The 21607-nt window shown below is 45.4% G+C and overlaps 1 protein-coding gene across 1 annotated transcript in view; it reads left to right on the top strand.

The window, feature by feature from the left end:
* The first annotated feature begins 999 nt into the window (after window positions 1-999).
* The window catches only part of furin (furin, paired basic amino acid cleaving enzyme), a 56009-nt gene continuing 35401 nt past the window's right edge, over window positions 1000-21607 (top strand). The window contains exons 1-3 of the mRNA XM_033014823.1: window positions 1000-1113; window positions 15610-15705; window positions 19545-19673. Coding sequence (XP_032870714.1) covers window positions 1000-1113; window positions 15610-15705; window positions 19545-19673 — 339 coding nt within the window. The remainder of the gene's footprint in view (window positions 1114-15609; window positions 15706-19544; window positions 19674-21607) is intronic.

Below are 21607 nucleotides of genomic sequence, written 5' to 3'. Positions count from 1 at the left end.
TGAAGAAGGGTTTTGGCCCGAAACGTTGCCTATTTCCTTCACTCCATAGATGCTGCCACACCCGCTGAGTTTCTCCAGCAATTTTGTCTACCTTCTCTTGCAGGCTTTGCAGGATGTTGTATTTAATATTATTTAGTAATAATTTACAGCCATTAACAAGTGCTTTACTTTTGGGAGAAGCATATGGTCCAAGGTAAACCAGTGTTGGTTGATAGTGGGAGTTGTTCCAGTCTATTGCCCATGGCTGGTAGTCAGTGCGAATCCAAAATGAATGGAATGACTCACTTTCATTCACAGGCCCGCTTGCTTCCCTGCCCCCTCATTTTCCCTGAAGGCAGAGTCAAGCTGGTATATGTGCCACGGGTGTTGATTCTGCATGCAGGGAAAAGTTTTGATCAGCCAAGTTGGCGCAAGCCTAACGGTACATGTTGCCTGCGGTCATCGCGCATATGAAAGCCAACATTGCATCTAGTAATCCTGCAAAATGGTCACGCAGGTTTGAGGGCTTTTTGGTCTACAGTTTGCCTTGTGTTCTTGACCAATGGTTGGGAAAAAACCTAGGTGTGGTATCAGATGTAGACCTTAATGGAAATTGATAGTCAGCTGCGGTTCCCCTTCATGGTGGAATAACTCATCCACACTTGCTACGGTGTAGACAGATCACTGGAACAAGGCAAATCGGTATGTGTTTGATGCTGATCTCACCAGGAAAGACGAGGGACAATTAATATCAATGCCATAAAAATGCACCTTTGCCATTTGATGACCTGGCCTTCTATTAGTTAAATGCCGAGGCAGTTCATTTATTATTTGTAAAATACACAACATACAGAAACTGAAGCAGATTGAATGAAGACACGTCAAGTTTGTGTTGTTGGTTATTCGTATGGTTATCTTGACTGGTATCAGCCACTAAAATAGTTCTGCCTTGCGTAATTCTCTGTGGCATCAAGGCTACGGCTGTTTTCTTTAATATTAAATTTATAATATTTGAATATTATGTATGTCCTGCAGATTTTCGATGATTACCATCATTTTCGGCATCAAGGAGTAGTGAAACGATCATTGAATGCCCATGTTCACCATCACGTTAGACTGCGGCAGGCACACGAGGTAAGTCTCGACCACATTTGGATCAGTTTGGTCCTTTCTATTATCCTGTGAATTAGTTTATTATATGGGGCGTTATTCCCAGGTAAGTGCATGGATTTCAATACATTTACACATTAGTGGGACTACAATGATGCTCCTAATTTTAGTTTAGTTTGGAGATACAACGCGGAAACTGTCCCTTCGGCCCGTCGAGTCTGTGCCGACCAATGATCCCTGCACACCAACACTGTCCTAAATACACTAGAGACAGTTTACAATTATACCAAGCCTGTGCACGTCTTTCGAATGTGGGAATAAACCGGAGATCTACAGAGAAAACCCACGCAAGTCACGGGGAGAAGGTACAAACTCCGTACAGACAAGCACCCATAGACAGCCTGGCTCTCTGGCCCCGCTGTAAGGCAGCAACTCCACTGTGCAATTCTATTGAAAATATTGAGCCCCGCTGACCATTGATCACCAGCTCGGCCTAGTTGTATGTTATTCCACTTCTCCATCCACCCCCTGCGCACTAGGGACAATTTACAGAGGCCCATTAACCTATCACCGGGACGTGGGAAACCGGAGCACCCGGAGGAATCTTGCACAGTCCGAGAAAGAACATGCAAACTCCACCCAGTCAGCACCCGGGGTCAGGATCGAATCCGAGTCTCTTGAGAGAGCAGCTCTACCCGCTACACCACTATGCTGCATATCCAGTAATGCAACCATCAGATTTTTTTAACCAAGTCTTGGGACTTATTTGCAGAAAATGCATTAAGTTGTTTACCATTTGAGAATTACTGCAGATTATACCGGTGGTGCAATGAATTTGGACGCAGGGAAACCCGATGAATAATTACTGAGTGACCAGAATATTCTCCTGTGGTATTTTGAGTGCGCGCTTTAGTTTCAACGCACCTCCTGATGGGGAAAACTATTCCTGAGGAATTTGAAAGTTTCATAATTGGATTTGCTTGCTCTGACGTTCCTATGCTGGGTTGGGTGGTTGTATCTTGTTTGCTGTTACTTATGCCCCTGTCCCACTTAGGATGCCTGAACAGAAACCTCTGGAGACTTTGCGCCCCACCCAAGGTTTCCGTGCGGTTCCCGGAGGTTTTTTGTCAGTCTCCCCGCCTGCTTCCACTACCTGCAACCTCCAGGAACCGCACGGAAACCTTGGGTGGGGCGCAAAGTCTGCAGAGGTTTCTGTTCAGGTTTCCTAAGTGGGACAGGGGCATTAATTCCCATGTTCAAAAAAACAAAAACAACTTTTCAACTGGGAACCAAACAGAAGCATCTTTCTATTGACTCGAATAGATTAAGTGCATGGACTCTTGTTGGTAAAAAGCTTTGTTATTGAGGTGCAGTGTCTTGCAGACAAGGCCAGGCATTATCGCTCACTTATAAGATATCGTCAAATATCATCGAGCCATACATCGTGGAAACAGGCTCAACTTGCCCCACCTACACTAGTGTTTAAGAAGGAACTGCAGATGCTGGAAAATCGAAGGTAGACAAAAGTGCTGGAGAAACTCAGCGGGTGCAGCAGCATCAATGGAGCGAAGGAATTCATTGCCACATGTAAAGGCCTAGTCACTGAGTATTTTTAAAGCGGAGATTAGTAGGTTATTAATTAATAAGGGCGTCAAAGGTTACGGGGAGAAGGCAGGAGAATTGGGTAGAATAGATCAGTCATGATCAAATGGCGGAGCAGACTGGATGGGCCGAATGGCCTAATTCTGCTCTTATGTCTTATGGGCTTAGCAAGAGAAGATTTTGTGGCTCCCTAAATTCAAGATATTGTCAACTTGACTGATTTTATTTTGTATGTTTAAATTTCTAGTTGCTTTACACCACAAATTCAGTTATCTCTTTATGAATCTAAACTTAATTACATGTGATCTAATAACATTTGTTGAAATCATTTTTACCCATGAACTGGCCCAGATTTGCTTAAAAATGCACCAATTCAGACAAGGTCATGTTTGTGTGTTCTGCTCCAAAGTGTCTTGCAAGTGGGAAGCATATTCCTCAAGAAGTTTTTAAAAAAGTCTGGAAAAGGGTTTCGGCCCGAAACGTTGCCTATTTCCTTCGCTCCATAGATGCTGCTGCACCCGCTGAGTTTCTCCATCTACACTAGTCTCACCTGCCTGCTTTTGGCCCGTATCCTTATAAACCTATCCATGAACCTGTCCAAATGTTTTTCTTCTTCTTGTGTATGGTGTGCACAGCCCAAAGTTGTAGGACAACTTGGTCTATTTGATTGTGCACGCCGGGTTGATTGCATTCATCGAAACAGTGAAGTTTGCAATCTTCCACCCCCCCCCCCCCCCAAAAATGTTTTTTAAACATTGTGATAGGACGTGCCTCAACTACTTCCTCCTGCAGCTCATTCCATATACCTACCATCTTTGTATAAAAAAAAGTTGCCCCACAGGATCCTGTCTTTCCTCCCTCACCTCAGACCTATGTCTTCTCTGTGAATAATGCTGCATGTACAACTCCCGGAGCAGAGCCTATTATTCATATCTCGGATGGATCCTGTTGTGACGTTTGGACGCAACACTTAAACCAGCTGTGCACGGGTGACATTGCGAACACAGTGAATAATGCTGTTAGGAGTAACTGCTACAAGGGCTTGTACAAATTGCATCGACTCATAAGCGCAGTTAAACCTTTCATCCGTCTCAAAACTGAACTATGTGGTGTTGCACTTTATTGACAACGTAAGAGGCGTTAATTCCTTAACGTCTCCACTACCCGAGTACATACAAAATAGAATAAAGGGCCTGTCCCACTTAGGCAATTTTTTAGGCGACTACAGGCAATTAGGCTGTCGCCACATGGTCGCCGGGGTGTCACCTGTATGGTCGTGAGTCGCCCAAAGAGTCGTAGCGTCTTTCTGGTCGCCGCTGGATTTTAACATGTTCAAATATTTTCCGAAACATTCGGCGACATTGGGTTTGACGCCAATGAGCGTAGCTTGACTTCTCCTGACGTAGGCGCTGTCGTAGGTTGTCGCCAGGTGACATAGGTTGTCGGCGACTTGGTCCGACTATGACAGTCGCCTAAAAATAGCCTAATGGCCCTGTCCCACGGTACGAGTTCATTCCAAGAGCTCTCCTACGTTTAAAAAAAAAAAAATCAAACTTGTGGTAAGCACGGAGAATGAACGTAGCGGGTACGTCGGAGCTTGGGGACGTCTCTTAGCGGATCGTAACGCTAACGGCAGGTATTCGGGAAGACTCGCTAACGGCAGGTAAGCTCGGGAAGACTCGTGAAGATTTTTCAACATGTTGAAAAATGCCCACGAGAGCCCCGAGTACTGACGAGCGGCCATTACAGTAAATCACCGAGTTCGAATCAGGGCAAACTCGGGAGAGCTCTTGGAATGAACTCGTACCATGGGACAGGGCCATAAGTGGGACAGGACCTTAATGCAACTTGATTTGGAAGCTGCGTATGTTCTTTTTTACTTTTCCACTCACCATCCTGGAACCCAACACACTCCACAGTGAAGCAGTGATTGAGATACACTTTTTCTACTTTATTGCAGTTGGCGATCAGAACATGATTTTCTCTATATTGGGGAAAGGAAACGTTGATTGACCATCTTGTAAAAAAGCCATCATCTATTCGCCTAAAATTTTAGTTCTCCACCCGACCCGAAACGTCACCCATTCCTTCTCTCCAGAGATGCTGCCTGTCCCGCTGAGTTACTCCAGCTTTTTGTGTCTATCTTCGGTTTAAACCAGCAGTTCCTTCTCACGCATTTCTCCATTGCTCGTCTTACATCAGGTTTTGAGGTGGGTCGATGGTTCAACTTGGCTGTGGCACAGCCCGCAGAGGGTGAGGCTGTTGCCACGTCAAGAGTAATTGGTGCAGAAACCTCTCTGAACTGAGAGTCGGGAGGGGTGGAGATTCCGGAAAGCTTCCTGTATGTTTACTATTTGTGTTTGCTGCCTTTGCTATGTTGCCATAACTATCCCCATTCAACGAGAGGCTGAGGTAAATTAGCCTGTTAAGGAAACAATAGCGGGGATGGGTGGATTTTGAAGTACAAAGGCGTCATTATTAATCTTCATTTCCCTGTGAGCGTACCCAGCAGGAAGCAGCTGGCAAAGGCAAACAATGCACGCCAAACATGCGACCTGAGATTTGCATGCAAAGAGAGCAAAGCTGCAACGTGCTTTGTACTTAATCCACCCTTTGTCTGCCGATCACTGTGAAAGCTGGGTGTTCACTGTTCTCTATAGTCTTCTCATTGTGTGTAAACTGCCTTGTAATTAAGGTAAACAAATCATCTAAAGCAGACCCCCTGACGTTCTGACGTTCTGTCAGATCAAAATAGAAACTCCAAGTATAGCTGTCACAGGGCAAACCATCCACCCCTGTCAGGTGTGCAGAGATCATCATAAATGATAGGAGCAGAATTCGGCCATTCGGCCCATCAAGTCTACTCCGCCATTCAATCACGGCCGATCTATCTCTCCCTCCTAACCCCGTTTTTAGTTTAGAAACACAGCGCAGAAACAGGCCCCTTCGGCCCACCGAGTCCCTGCCGGCCATCGATCCCCGCACATTCACACTATCCTACACACACTTGGGGCACTTTGCATACACCAAGCCAATTAACCTACAAACCCGTACGTCTTTGTAGTGTGGGAGGAAACCGAAGATCTCAGAGAAAACCCACGGGGAGAACGTACAAACTCCGTACAGACAGCACCCGTAGTCGGGATCGAACCCGGGTCTCTGGCGCTGTAAAGCAACAACTGCGCCCCCGTGGCTTCTCCCCGTAACCTCTGACACCCATGCAGCTCCCTCTCCTTAAAATTTCCCTCTCCCCTGACTCTCCGTCTGAAGTTGATGTCTCACTGTGTCCCATTGAGTATCTCCAGCATTTTGTGTCTGTCTTTGTTGTTAACCAGCACCTGCAGTTCCTTCCTACACTCTGTGTACTCTCTGCTCACTAGCTGTGGTGGGTAGGGATAATGAAGTTATTTGTGATTTTCGTTGCCTCGGGCACACAATTATCCCAAGGAACTTCACGTGGAAGTATTTGTTCACTCCCTCTCTAACCCAGTCCAATGTTTCCACAGTGTTCAATCATTGCCCCTTCCTGCCAATAACATTGCCAGGCACACTATTATCTTTTTCTGTCTTTTAATATATTAAAACTAATAAGCAAGTCTTTGAAGTAACTTCATTATGAATGTTCATTTGATTTTCTCCTGGATTATTCATTGCAGAGCCAGGAAGTTACTCTTCAATTGTTGAAGACTTTTCCGACATTTGAATTGCCAAAAGGAAATGATTTTGGCTAAGAAACTACTATTAAATATATTAAAACCAGTGAACTGTTTTGAAATGGCGAAGGGTTCAACTGCTCAACACACAACAGAGCCTCTTGATCCAGATCCAAGTGTTTAAGAAGGAACTGCAGATGCTGGAAAAATCAGAAGAAGGGTCTCGACCCGAAACGTCACCTTTTCCTTCGCTTCATAGATGCTGCCTCACCCCGCTGAGTTTCTCCAGCATTTTTATCTACCTCTGGATCCAAGTGGTCTGGAAATGGATCACCACATTCATAACAAAAATAATTGGTTATAGACACAAAATGCTGGAGTAACTCAGCCGGGACAGGCAGCATCTCTGGAGAGAAGAAATGGGTGACGTTTCGGGTCGAGTCTGAAGAAGGGTCTCGACCCGAAATGTCACCCATTCCTTCTCTCCAGAGATACTGCCTGTCCCGCTGAGTTACTCCAGCATTTTGTGCCTATCTTCAGTTTAAACCAGCATCTGCCGTTCCTTGCTGCACAAGAATAATTGGTTCCCCGATGAGGACATGTATGTAGATGCACCTGTTTGGGGGAAAATTTGACCTAATGAGATTGCCAATCTATAAATAGTAAATTAACAGGAGACAAGTGTGAGCTTGGATTTTAATTGCTATGATAATTTGTGCACGAGGCTGTTCAACCAAGCATCTTCAGGTTTATCATTAGTGTTGATTAGATGCAGTCTTCCTGGAGAAGTGTGCATAGATTCCTCGCATCCACCTCCACAAGGTTTCTTCTTCTTCTTCTGCTGCTTTCGTGTGGCGTGCACAGCCTAAAGTTGTTGGACAACTTGTTCTATTTGATCTTCCGTTTGTGCACGTCGAGTTGATTGCATTAGTCGAAACAGAGTGGACCATGTGAAGGTTGCAATCTTCCACCCCCTCCACAAGGCTGAAGAGTGAAGAATGGGTCAGGTCTTAAACAAGACTCCTGTCCTGGGAAGGTCTTCCAAAGGATAAATGTCCTATACCCATCGGGGGAATGCTGTACACTACCCTTCACTGGTCTCATGGTCTTCTATTGCTCATTGCTGGCAGGCATAACGCCTCATAACCCTGACAATCACCCTCACTTTAAGTTGACCCGTTAAGTGGAGCATTGGCACTTGCTCGGGTTCCTCAATCACTAGAACAAGTAGTCCTTGGGGCATGTTGCAATCTGCCATGTGTTTGAAGTGCAGCAGCAGGTGGGTGCAAAGTGTTTTCCAATAATAGCAGTTGAAATGAACACCAATGTCTCATTTGCTTCCAAACAGCTGGTTGCTGGGGAAAGAAAGAATTGGGACATACTGGCTGCTATAATGCCAATGGAATGATCTGCAGCGGAGATTTTGGGTGTTGGTCTGTCCCTCAACAAGTCTTGGCATGAACCCTTTTCTTTCATGGGTCTTAATCATGGAATTATACAGCACGGAAACAGTCCACTTGTCCACACCAACCAAGATGTCCCATCTAAACTAGTTCCACTTGCCTGCGCTTGGCTCATGTCCTTCTAGTCAAGTCAAGTAGAGTCAATTTATTTCTATAGCACATTTAAAAACAACTCTCGTTGACCAAAGTGCTTTACATCAGTGCAGGTACTAACATGGTACATAGATCTAACAATACATACATAAATACATACATACATCCTGCGCTCCCTCAGAGGACCTAAACCTTTCCTATCCATGTATTTCATGGTCTTTCATTTCTTGCTTGCGACTTCAAGTTAAGACTTCATTTTATCCAACTCTACTGCACTCTGATAGACACAATGCTGGAGCAACTCAGCGGGACAGGCAGCATCTCTGGAGAGAAGAAATGGGTGGCGTTTCGGGTCGAGACCCGTCTTCAGACTGAAAGGCACGGGAAAGGGAAACGGGAGATATAATCGATGATGCAGAGAGAGCGAGAGAACAATGAATGAAAGATGCAGAAACGTAACGATGATAAAGGAAACCGGCCATTTTTAACAGGTTGCTGGGTGAGAACGAGAAGCTGGTGCGACTTGAGTTGGGGAGGGATAGAGAGAGTGAGAGAGAGAATGCACGGGTTACTTGAAGTTAGAGGGGTCAATATTCATACCACTGGGTTGTAAGCTGCCCAAGTGAAATAAGAGATGCTGTTCCTCCAATTTGTGTTTAGCCTCCCGCTGACAATGGAGGTGGCCTAGGACAGAAAGGTCAGTGTGAGAATGGGGAATTAAAGTGTTTAGCAACCGCGAGATCAGGTAGGTCCAGGCGGACTGAACGCACGTGTTCAGCGAAACGATCGCCCTCTACTGCACTTTATACCATGGGAATATGATACATGAATTGAATATTTTTCCATTTTCAAGCAACAATTTATATTGGACCGGGATTATTCAAATCTGTTTTCTCCTGCAGAGAATTCATCTCTTGTGTTTGTGGAGAAAAGCAATGACAGAAAATATCCGACTTATTTAATAATAATTTTATTTATAGAGCACTTTAAAAACAAACATAGTTGCAACAAAGTGCTGTACATCACTAATCATTGACAAAAAAGTTAATACCCACCAATAATAACAGTTAAAAGATGGAGTAAGTAAAGATATTCAAAATAAAGAAATATTAAAAACACTACAAGCAGGAGCAAAGTCTCATGCATGGTCAAAAGCCAGGGAGTATAAATGTGTTTTAATACTGGATTTGAAGATGGACAGTGAGGGGGCCTGTCTGACGTGCAACGGCAGAGCGTTCCAGAGTGCCGGAGCAGCAACAGAGAAGGCTCTATCCCCTCTGAGCTTCCGCTTAGACCTCGGTACCTCCAGGAGCAGCTGATCAGCTGACCTGAGGGACCGGGCAGGAGCGTATGGGTGGAGCAGCTCAGAGAGGTAAGGCGGGGCGAGCCCATTCAGAGATTTAAAACAAATAACAGAATTTTAAAATGAACTCGAGAGAGCACCGGGAGCCAGTGGAGGGAGGCCAGAACTGGTGTTATGTGCTCCCTCTTTCGAGTTCCAGTTAAAAGGCGAGCAGCAGCATTCTGAACCAACTGGAGACGAGCCAGTGAAGAACGAGCAACTCCAAAATAGAGCGCGTTACAGTAATCCAGCCTAGATGTAATAAAGGCATGGATTACTGTCTCAAAATGCTGCCGCTCGAGAATGGGCTTCACCTTTGCCAGCTTCCTTAAGTGAAAGAAGCTGGACTTAACCACAGCGCCTATTTGGTGATCTAATTTAAAGTCACTGTCCATCCTAAAACCCAGATTCAAAACTGTTGGCTTCACGTACCGTGACAATGGACCTAAATCAACGAATGGAGGTTCACGGCAGCCATTGGGATCAAACAAAATCACCTCTGTCTTCTTTTCATTAAATCCTAGAAAGTTTAGGGCCATCCAGGACTTAATGTCCTCAAGACAAGACAGAAGTGAATTTACAGAAAAGGCGTCTTCCTTCCGCAGCGGCAAATAAAGTTGGGTATCTGCATAACAATGGAAAGAGATGCCATGCTTTCTAAGGATGGAACCCAGGGGAAGTATGTACAACGAGAAAAGCAGGGGCCCCAGAATCGAACCCTGTGGAACCCCATATGACAGGGGAGCGGAAGAGGATTCAAAACCAGCAAGGCTAACACACATGGTTCTGTCTGCCAGATAGGACCTGAACCATCCCAGGGCACTGCCGCAGATGCCCACTAACTGCTGTAGCCGAGATAATAAGATATTATGGTCCACTGTATCAAAGGCGGCAGATAAGTCCAGCAGGACAAGAACCACACAATCACCAGAATCATTAGCTGGGAGGATGTCATTAAAAACCCTTAGCAATGCTGACTCTGTGCTGTGCATAGTTTTAAACCCAGACTGAAAGATCTCCCGTATATTTAATGAAGCCAAGATGGCTTTCTAACTTGATAGAGGACAGGGAGAGGAATCTTCTATCTTGGAGGCAGATGTTTTTATTTGACTGCAGAAAGCAGTCAGCAGTTAGACAGGCCCTTTGTTATAGTCCTTGTAATGTCCTTAAACAATTGGCCTCTTGTTATGAGTTCATGCAGATTAGATTCCTTTGTAGACCAAATCATCACTCCCAGCACCAAAATAAAATGATTTATCAAGTAATGCACGCTAGATGCCCATCGTGGGTTTGTAAAACTTGCTGGGTTTTGAATGACCTCGAAATAAAAGGAAAAGGAGCAAACTCTGAAAGCGGACAATGTAACCTGCCAAAATGAACCCTTGGACTCAAGACAAGTCAAGTCAAGAGAGTTTATTGTCATGTGTCCCAGATAGGACAATGACATTAGTCCGATGGCTGTGGGGAAGAAGCTGTTCCTGAATCTGGACGTTGCAGATTTCAGGCTCCTGTACCTTCTACCTGATGACAGGGGAGAGATGAGTGTGTGGCCAGGATGGTGTGGGTCCTTGATGATGCTGGCAGCCTTTTTGAAGCAGTGACTGCGATGGATCCCCTCGATGTCAGAGCCGATGATGGACTGGGCTATGTTAACAACTTTTTGCAGCTTTTTCCGCTCCTGGACGCTCAGGTTGCTGAACCAAGCCACGATGCAACCGGTCAGCATGCTCTCAATACAGGCGTCATCCCATGTGTCGCCTGTATGGTCGTGAGTAGTCGCCCAAAGAGTCGTACCTTTTTCTGGTCGCCGCTGGATATTCAACATGTTGAACATTTTCGGCGACCTGCTGCGACTATGACGGGTGCCGGCAGTTGCCAAGAGGAATAGATTGGGTAAATGCACAGTCTTTTGTCCAGAGTCTGCTAATTGAGAACCAGGGAACGTTAGTTTAAGGTGAGGGGTGAAAGATTTAATAGGAACATGAGGTGTAATTTTTTCACACAGGTTGGTGGGTGTATAGAACAGAAGAGTTGAGGCAGGTACTATCGCAACGTTTAAGAAACATTTAGATAGGATAGGTTTAGAGGGATGTGGGCCAGACACAGGTAGGTGGGACTAGTGTAGATGAGGCATGTTGGTCTGAGTCGGCAAGTTGGGCCGAAGGGCCTGTTTCCATGCTGTATGACTCTATCATATAAATATTTTTCAATAACGAGGAGAGGAATACTTCCTTAAGTCACAGTTTTGGTTTGTGAATGTGCAGCTGCTGTCTAAATCCAGAAGACACGCACATTTTCTTTTTCAAAAGGGTCACTGTATATTTTTTTGTGTGGCCTGATCTCCCTCAGGCTGTTACTAACTGATACTCGGGTTTTTATTTCTCGAAGTTGCTGGGTTCTCACATTTCTCAAAGTTGCCTCATTGAAAACAGATGGTTGCTTATCTCCTTCCATTTTCCCACCCTGGCATCCCACATGCAGAATCAGATGTGTTTGTTGTCACATGTTCCCAGACCCTCCAAGTTGCTGATGTAGATCAGACGAGACTGCAATGGAGTAGCTCAGTGGGTCTGGCAACATCGCAGGAGAACATGGATAGGGCTATCTATCCATCATGTGTAGGAAGGAACTGCAGATGCTGGGTTAAACCGAAGATAGACACAAAAAGCAGGAGTAATTCAGCAGAACAGGCAGCATCTCTGGAGAGAAGGAATGGGTGACATTTCGGCTCGAGAACCTTCTTCAGTCTAAAGTGTCAAGTCAAGTCACTTTTATTTCTATAGCACATTTAATAAACAACTCTCGTTGGCCAAAGTGCTTTACATATTATCATCCAAATAATGTTACATGCGACTGGATGGCTTGTGAACAAGGCTGCTAATTTCACTGTGCAGTAGTGAAAAGCTCTGATGGTTCAATGATTTATGTATTTTCTTCTAAAAGCAAAAACTGTGCATGGTGGTGGAAGTCTTTGAAAACAATTTCTGTCAGCAAGACGAGTTGATGGTCTTTCATCGGAGTGACAAAGTTAGCAGACAAAATATTTTGCAGTGCAGAAGAACAGGAACAGAGGCGAGTGGACGTGGCGGGAGGGTCCATAGAAAGCATTTTATCAAGATGCATCATGGCTTGTTTTGGGAACAGCTCCATCCAAGACCACAAGAAATTGCAGCGAATTGTAGACGCAGCCCAGACCATCGTACAAACCAACCTCACTTCCATTGACTCAATCCATACCTCGCGCTACCTCGACAAGGCCAGCAGCATAATCAAGAACGAGTCGCACCCTGGCCACTCCCTCTTCTCCCTTCTCCCATCGGGCAAAAGGTATAGAAGTGTGAAAACGCACGCCCCCAGATTAAGGGACGGTGTCTTCTCAGCTGTTATCAGGCAAATGAATCATCCTACCACAGCCAGAGAGCAGTCTTGAACCACTGTCTACCTCAATGGTGACCCTCGGACTATCGTTGATCGGACTTTGCTGGCTTTACCTTGCACTGAACGTTATTCCCTTCTCACATATCTATGCACTGTGAATGGCATAATTGTAATCATGTATTGCCTTACTGCTGAGTGGATAGCACGCAACAAAAAGCTTTTCATTGTACCGTGGTACGTGACAATAAACTAAATTGTGAACTGTAATGTAGAACAGTGCTGATTTTGGTAAGGAATTTTGGACAAGCAGCGAAGATATCCTGCTTGGTACTGAAATGTCCATTAGCAATGCTACAGTGGCCTATCCTTGGGTCGATGCTAAGCATGTCTATGTGGCAGTACATACCATTGAGATGATGCCGTTTGTGATTGCGTGGCTGCTATGAATTATCCTAATGTTGGGCTAATGTTCTTCATTATTAGATTAGCTCTTATGCAACACAAAACCTCCGTGATTTCCCTTGTCCATAACTCATCAGCTAAAATGTTGGTGTCTCCGAATAGATTTTGCACCATTAAATAACTTGGTCACAACTCTTGGTCAGCTTATCAAAATGTACAAACGGCCAATTTTAGATGTCTTGTCAATAACAGTAAGAAAGGATCGAAAAAAAAGTGTGATTTCTTCTCCTCTGTTTAATTGTCGGTTATCTTTTCAAGAAATGAGTTTAGTTTAGAGATGCAGTGTAGAAACAGGCCCTTCGGCCCATCGAGTCCGTGTCGACCAGCGATCCCCACACGCTAACGCTGCCCTACACACACCAGGGACAATTTTACAATTTTACCAATGCCATTGAAGCCAAAACCTGCACGCCTTTGAAGTGTGGGAGGAAACCAGAAATCCGGGAGAAAAGCCACGCAGGTCACGGGGAGAACACACAAATTTAGTACAGACAGCACCCGTAGTCAGGATCGAACCCGGGTCTCTGCTGCGGTCAGGCAGCAACTCTACCGCTGCACCAACGTGCCGCCCATTTATTGTAGCTGAGTGTCAAGAGGGCTCCTACTGATAAGTTCAAATTCCCCTTATTGTTCAGAAGCCATGGTTCTGAGTCTGTGTGCTTGTGGGGATGTTTTCAGTATTTACTCATACTACTTTAACTCTACGGCCAAAATTGCTTCTCCAGTTAAATAGACAATAGGTGCAGGAGAAGGCCATTCGGCCCCTCGAGCCAGCACCGCCATTCAATGTGATCATGGCTGATCATCCACAATCAGTACCCTGTTCCTGCCTTCTCCTCATACCCCTTGACTCCGCTATCTTTAAGAGCTCTGTCTAGCTCTCTCTTAAAAGCATCCAGAGAACCAGCCTCCACCGGCCTCTGATGCAGAAATTTCCACAGATTCACAACTAGATGGCTTCTCCCTTATTCTTAAATTGTGGCCCCTGGTTCTGGACTCCCTCAACATCGGGAACATGTTTCCTGCCTTTAGCGTGTCCAAACCCTTAATAATCTTACATATTTTCAATAAGATATCCTCTGATCCTTCTAAATTCCAGAGTATACAAGCCCATCCACTCCATTCTATCAACATATGACAGTCCTGCCATACCGGGAATTAACCTGGTGAACATATAAGATTGTTAAGAGCTTGGACACGCTAGAGGCTGGAAACATGTTCCCGATGTTGGGAGAGTCCAGAACCAGGGGCCACAGTTTAAGAATAAGGAGTAAGCCATTTAGAACGGAGACGAGGAAACATTTTTTCTCACAGATAGTGGTGAGTATGTGGAATTCTCTGCCTCAGAGGGCGGTGGAGGCAGGTTCTCTGGATGCTTCCAAGAGAGAGCTAGAAGGGCTCTTAAAAATAACAGAGTCAGGCGATATGGGGAAAAGGCAGGAACGGGGTGCTGATTGGGGTGATCAGCCATGAACACATTGAATGGCGGTGCTGGCTCGAAGGGCCAAATGGCCTACTCCTGCACCGTTTGTCTATTGTCTAACCTACACTGCACTCCCTCAATAGCAAGAATGCCAACTTGGTTAGCATGGACAGAGTGGGCCATAGGATCTGTTTCCATGCTGGGTGCCTCAGATTCTAAATGTCCAAACATGTAATCATCTTGAAAGGAGTTCTGAAAGGCTGCATTTCCATTTGACCAAATAGTTTTGAACCATTTTGTAATTCAAAAACAAAGCTTTTATTTGTAAACTTTTCATACTTTGGTGGAGTTTTCTGAACAAAATACAAAATCCACCACCTTTTCCTTCCGCTTCAATTCGTGCACCAGCTGTTTTTCTAACTTCAGTTAAACAATAGCTTATCTGCAATGTCTTTCGGAGATGTGCAGGAAAGAACTGCCGATGCTGGTTTAAACCGAAGGTAAGCACTAAATGCTGGACTAAAGGGCCTGTCCCACTGTATGAGATAATTCAAGAGTTCTCCCGAGTTTCCCCTGATTCGAACTCGGAGAATTACGGTAATAGCCATTCGTAGGTACTCGAGGCTCTCGTGGACATTTTTCACAGTGCTGAAAAAACTTCACGAGTTACTGCGTTTCCCGAGTACCTGCCGTTAGCGTTACGAGCCGCTACGAGACATCCACGCGCTCCGACATATTTGATTTTTTTTTAAAACTCGGGATTGCTCTGATTTTTTTTTTTAACTCGGGAGAGCTCTTGAATTACGTCGTACAGTGGGACAGGTCCTTAACTCAGCCGGGACAGGCAGCATCTCTGGAGAGAAGGAATGGGTGACGTTTCGGGTCTCCAGAGATGCTGCCTGTCCTTCAGAGATGGATTGTTTATTGTATTGTATTGTATTGTATTGTTTTCAGTCTGAAGAAGGGTTTCGGCCCGAAACGTCGCCTATTTCCTTCGCTCCATAGATGCTGCTGCACCCGCTGAGTTTCCCCAGCAATTTTGTGTACCTTTGTTTATTGTATGGATTGTTTTGCTGTAAGATGCTCTTTTATTTTTGTAAATAGGTCAAATGGCTGGAACAGCAAGTTGCGAAAAAAAGAACAAAGCGTGATACTTACATTGAGCCAAATGACCCCAAGTTTTCACTGCAGTGGTATCTGGTAAGTAATAATGGGGAGTCTAGGACCAGAGGGCACAGTCTCAGAATAAAAGAACATACCTTTAGAATGGAGATGAAGAGGAGTTTCTTTAGCCAGAGGGTGGTGAATCTCATTCCACAGGCAACAGTGGAAGCCAAATTTACTTTAGAAGCACAGTGTGGGAACAAGTCCTTCGGGCCACCGAGTCCACACCGACCAGCGACCACGTCTTTGGGATGTGGGAGGAAACCGGAGCACCCGGGGGAAACCCACGTGGTCACAGGAACAACATGCAAACTCCACACAGACAGCACCCGTAGTCAGGATTGAACTTGGGTCTCTGGCACTGTATGGCAGCAATGCTACCGCTGTGCCACTGTCATTGGGTATTTGTGAACCTGTAGAGGTGGGCCTGGATAGAGTGGATGTGGAGAGAATGTTTCCATTAGGGGGAGAGCAATGGACCAGAGGGCACAGCCTCAGAATTAAAGGACGTATCTTTAGAAAGGAGATGCGGAGGAATTTAGTTAGTGGCTGGTGATTCTGTGGAATTCATTGCCACTGGTGGTTGCGAAAGCCAAGTCTTTGGGTATTTCTTAAGGTGGAGATTGACAGATTCTTGATTAGTAAGTGTATAAGGGTTATGGGGAGAAGGCAGGGGAATGGGGTTGAAAGGGAAAAATAGATCAGCCGTGATCGAATAGCGGAGCGGACTCGATGGGCCGAATGGCCTAATTCTGCTCCTGTGTCTTTATCTCATGTTCTAGTTCAGGGGTGGGAAACCTTTGAATGTTGGAAGCCCGCATTAAGTTAGCTGTAATCTAATAAGGCTGCACCCAAGAAACTTCAATTTGATATGGGATTATTTTGTTGAATCTTCTTTTACTCTTTGGTATTTTAAATACGTTCATTTTAAGATTAAAATAGAAATAATAAAAGACGAACAAAAGCATATTAATAAAAATAAAAGGATTTGTTCTACAAAATTTGGATTCATTCAAAAGGCCGCACTTAATGGCCTAGAAGGCCGCATGCAGCCCTAAGGCCTCAGGTTCCCCCACCCCTGCTCTAGTTATTCCTGCATATGCTGGAATTGAGCTGTCCTTCTGTCCCCATGAGGAGGGAATACAGCAAGACGCGCTCAAATTATGAAAGAAGAGCTTTGTCCAGAATTGTTGAGAAATTCAAGAGATTGTTGTCAGAGAAAACTCTGAGGTAGAAAATTCAGAGAAAATTCCACCAGCCAGCCCATGCTCGTCTAATGTTGAACACATGATTTGGATTTGAGATAAGAGTTGTGTGTGTCTTCTGCTGAAGTGGGTTCGTAAGTCGCCATCTTATTTCCCATTTTGGACAAGCTGTGATGATATTCAGTTTGGTGCAGAATTGGTTGCTAGCAGTGCAACTCTTGCACCACTGTGGTAAAGGCTTCCAGCTAAAGGAACTGCAGCATGTTGTAAGAAAACTAGACGTTGCAGAAGGTAGAAGTTGCAGAACTGGTTCAGAGGCAAAGATATCGTGGCAAACAATTCAGACGAGCTTGAAAACAATTGAGTGAAGTTGGTGAATCGGTGGAATTCATTGCCACAGAAGGCTGTGGAGGCCGTCAATGGATATTCTTAAGGCAGAGATGGATAGATTCTTGATTGGTACGGGTGTCAGAAATTATGGGGAGAAGGCAGGAGAATGAGGAAGGACATCCTTGTGATTGAGGCAGTGCAGCGTAGGTTCACGAGATTGATCCCTGGGATGGCGGAACTGTCATATGAGGAAAGATTGAAAAGACTAGGCTTGTATTCATTGGAGTTTACAAGGATGAGGGGGAATCTTATAGAAGCATATAAAAGGACTGGACAAGCTAGATGCAGGAAAAATGTTCCCAACATTGGGTGAGTCCAGAACCAGGGGCCACAGTCTTAGAATAAAGGGGGGGCCATTTAAGACTGAGGTGAGCACGTGCTTAGAGAAATATTTCGCTTCGGTGGTTTACATCCCAACGGTATGAACAGTGACTTCTCTAACATCAGATAGCCCTTGCTTTCTCTCTCCATCCTCTTCCCTTTCTCAGTTCTCCCACTAGTCTTACTGTCTCCGACTACATTCTATCTCTGTCCCGTCCCCTCCCCTGACATCAGTCTGAAGAAGGGTCTCGACCCGAACCGTCGCTCATTCCTTCTCTCCAGAGATGCTGCCTCACCTGCTGAGTGAGGCAGCATTTTGTGCCTACCTTAGAGAATTGATACTCGCTTCAACAATGTAACCATCCCCTTAACTCTGCTCCTAAACAGTAATTGACGCCTTTATTTATTAGTTTTCAGCCCTGAACCTTCCCATGTTAATGAATATGTTACAAAGAATTCTGTAAAGCTTGACCTTGTAAATAGTGTTGCTACTCAGACAAACACAACGAGGGTTCAGTTGTGTGATTTCTAAACTGCTTTTGGTCTGTTTTGTGCATGGTGGGGAAGTTTGGCTCCTCGCCAGTTCAGAGATGCAGCTCAGATTGCTTAGTTTAGTTTAGAGATTCAGCGCGGAAACAGGCCCTTCGGCCCACCGAGTCTGCACCGACCAGCGATCCCCGCACATTAACACTATCCCACACACACTGGGGACAATTTACACATACACCAAGCCAATTAATCTACAAACCTGTCCGTCTTTGGAGTGGGAAGAAACCGAAGATCTCGGAGAAAACCCACGCAGGTCACGGGGAGAACGTGCAAACTCCGTACAGACAGCACCCGTAGTCAGGATCCAACCCGAGTCTCCGGCGCTGCAGGTGCTGTAAGGCAACAACTCTACCGCTGTGCCACCGTGCTGCCCTAATGCTCTAATAAAACCTTTTAAGATCAACCGTATGCAGGCATTGGTTCCATATTGTTTATTTGTTGGGTTAGCTCTGACCCGCTGGAAACCGGAGCTACCGGAGTAAACCCACGCGGTCACGGGGAGAAGGTACAAATTCAATACAGTGAGCACCCGTAGTAAGAATCAAACCCGTGTCTCTGGCACTAAGGCGGCAACTCTACCACTGCGCCCCTCTGCCGCCACCACCAAGTGCTACACTGCTGTACGATAAATTGTCCAAAGAAGCCCTTGCGTTAAAATGCAATTGGTAAATGAACAAACTCTTTGGTTTCTGGCTCCGGCTGCAAATCTTACACACGCTCCCGACCTCTACCACATACCAGACTGGGTATCCAGCCACAGTCTGGGCTCTGACTGTAACTGCTCCAAACAGTGCCTTTTCATCCTGCATGCACTCTGCGACCCCATTGGGATATACCACACTAATCAGTAAGCCAGGTATCACGTTATTAGGATTTCTGAACATTTCAGATGCTGAATTATCAGAGTTTTGCTCGCCTGTGCTGAAATATAAACTTATTGGAATGTTTTCCACTACTTAGGAACTTTTCAAAGGGGATCCCAAGACTCGAGTAATTAGAGTATACTTCTCGAAAGAGCAAAGCTTAAAGGGCCTGTCCCACGGTACGGGTTCATTCCAAGAGCTCTCCCGAGTTTTAAATAAATCAAACTCGTGGTAAGCACAGAGAATGAACGTAGCTGGTACGTCGGAGCTCGGGGACGTCTCTTAGCGCGAACGGCAGGTACTCGGGAAGACTTGCTAACGGCAGGTAAGCACGGGAAGACTCGTGAAGATTTTTCAACATGATGAAAAATGTCCACGAGAGCCCCGAGTACCGACGAGCGTAAATCTCCGAGTACGAATCAGGGCAAACTCGGGAGAGCTCTTGGAATGAACTCGTACCGTGGGACGGCTTTAAGGCTTCATTCAGTCCACGTGCTATCAAGACGATTCTTCAAGTTTAATATTATTCTGTGTTTTTTATGTTTAGCATAATTCAAATCGTCGTGACCTGAATGTGCAAGATGCCTGGAGACAAGGTTTCACAGGGAAGGGTGTGGTGGTTTCTATTCTGGATGATGGAATCGAGAAGGATCACCCGGACTTAAAAGATAATTATGTAAGTGGATGTATTACATTCTTGCTACAGCAACCGATTCCAAGATAAGGTAGACCAAAATGTAGATTAAAATGCATCTATGGAGCGAAGGATATGGCGACGTTTCGGGTCGAGACCCTTCTTCAGACGGATGTGAGGGTGGGGGGGGGGGCGGGAAGAAGCAAGGAATAGGCTGAGACAGTGGGCTGTGGGAGAGCTGGGAAGGGGAGGGGAAGGAGGGAGAAATCAAGGACTACCTGAAATTGGAGAAGTCAACATTCATACCGCTGGGGTGTAAACTACCCAAGCGAAATATGAGGTGCTGCTCCTCCAGTTTATGGTGGGACTCTCTCTTAAAGATTCCAAGATAATGATCTTTTAAGGAATGCTGCTGAACAAGGTTGCTGGTTTCCAAACAAAAAACATCGCAGAATCGTCCTAAAATACAGCTAGGAGAAAAACATATCTTTAAAACTTGCTAATCATAAACCAATGAATAATTCAATCATGTATAATTTTACTTCCACGTAAAAAATAAAGTCCAAAGTTAATCCTTTCGCATAGAAGTTCATTTTACCCATTGTGTTTTAACTGGCTCCAAACAATCCTATTTTCCCAGGCACTTCCCTGTAACTTGTTCTGATTTAAATACCTATCAACATGCTCATTCTCATGCCATCCGCCCACATCAGAGGCAATCTAGTAACCAATTAATCTACCTGACATTGCTCAAGGGCAGAGCACATCACTGTCATCCCAGCAATGTGGAAATAATGAATAAAATCCAGTCTGTTCAGTCCATAAAGGCAATCTTTTAAAAATTGGCATCTGATTTGATATTGGAACCGGAATGGACCTAAATGTCAAATGCGTTGGATGAGAATCTCGCCCTCCCTCCTCCCCGCTCCACCCTTTGATTTACCTCTGATGAAGAGATGTGGAGGCATTGATTGCCAGACCTCGGGACAAGTTGTTGCCACAGGCATCTGACATCTGAGCAACTCCCAAAGTGATTGATTGAAAGACACAGCATGGAAACAAGCCCTTCGGACCATCGAGTCCACGCTGAGCATCGATCACACTACTTACTTACTGCCTATGATGCCTCCTGGCATGTAGGGCAGCAACGAAGGTCCTCTACTCCTGTCTGTTCAGGGCTAGCTCCTGAACACTACCCCCAGGTCAGGTCCATAGTCCTTGTCTCTTCCGGTGTCCAGTGCAGGGCTATTGGAAACATTGAAACATAGAAAATAGGTGCAGGAGTAGGCCATTGGGCCCTTCGAGCCTGCACCGACATTCAATATGATCATGGCTGATCATCCAAGTCAGTATCCTGTACCTGCCTTCTCTCCATACCCCCTGATCCCTTTAGCCACAAGGGCCACATCTAACTCCCTCTTAAATATAGCCAATGAACCGGCCTCAACTACCTTCTGTGGCAGAGAATTCCACAGATTCACCACTCTCTGTGTGAAAAATGTTTTTCTCATCTCGGTCCTAAAAGATTTCCCCCTTATCCTTAAATCTTATTATAAGTATAAGAACCTTATTCTTGGGATGCTGTACATTCATCCTGGCACCGGTCGATAGCCCTGGAAGTCCATCACACCCAGTAGTGTTGATTCCTTCAGTCGCTGTTTCCGTGACATATGTGTTTTACGAGGCAGGGTTGTTAGCCCTAGTGCTCAACCTTCAACCTGGAGGACCAAGTGGATCGCTCTTCGTCTTGCCTCGACCCTTCGACCCGTCCAGCATGGGAAACCCTAACAGGAGACGAATCTCCCGTTGGCGTAGCTCTGGGGGCCACTGAGACACACGACCACGACTAGGTTGCAATCCAACGGGGATTCACACTAGTTCCATGTTATCTCGCTGTCGAATGGTTCCATCTCGGATGATCTCACCGATAAATCGGTTACTAAGCATCAGCTCAGAAATCGGAACAATGTTCGATC

This window comes from Amblyraja radiata, chromosome X, assembly GCF_010909765.2.
Source record: "Amblyraja radiata isolate CabotCenter1 chromosome X, sAmbRad1.1.pri, whole genome shotgun sequence".
Taxonomy (NCBI): domain Eukaryota; kingdom Metazoa; phylum Chordata; class Chondrichthyes; order Rajiformes; family Rajidae; genus Amblyraja; species Amblyraja radiata.
The sequence above is the reverse complement of the archived record's forward strand: the minus strand, read 5'-3'. Positions and strand labels throughout refer to the sequence as shown.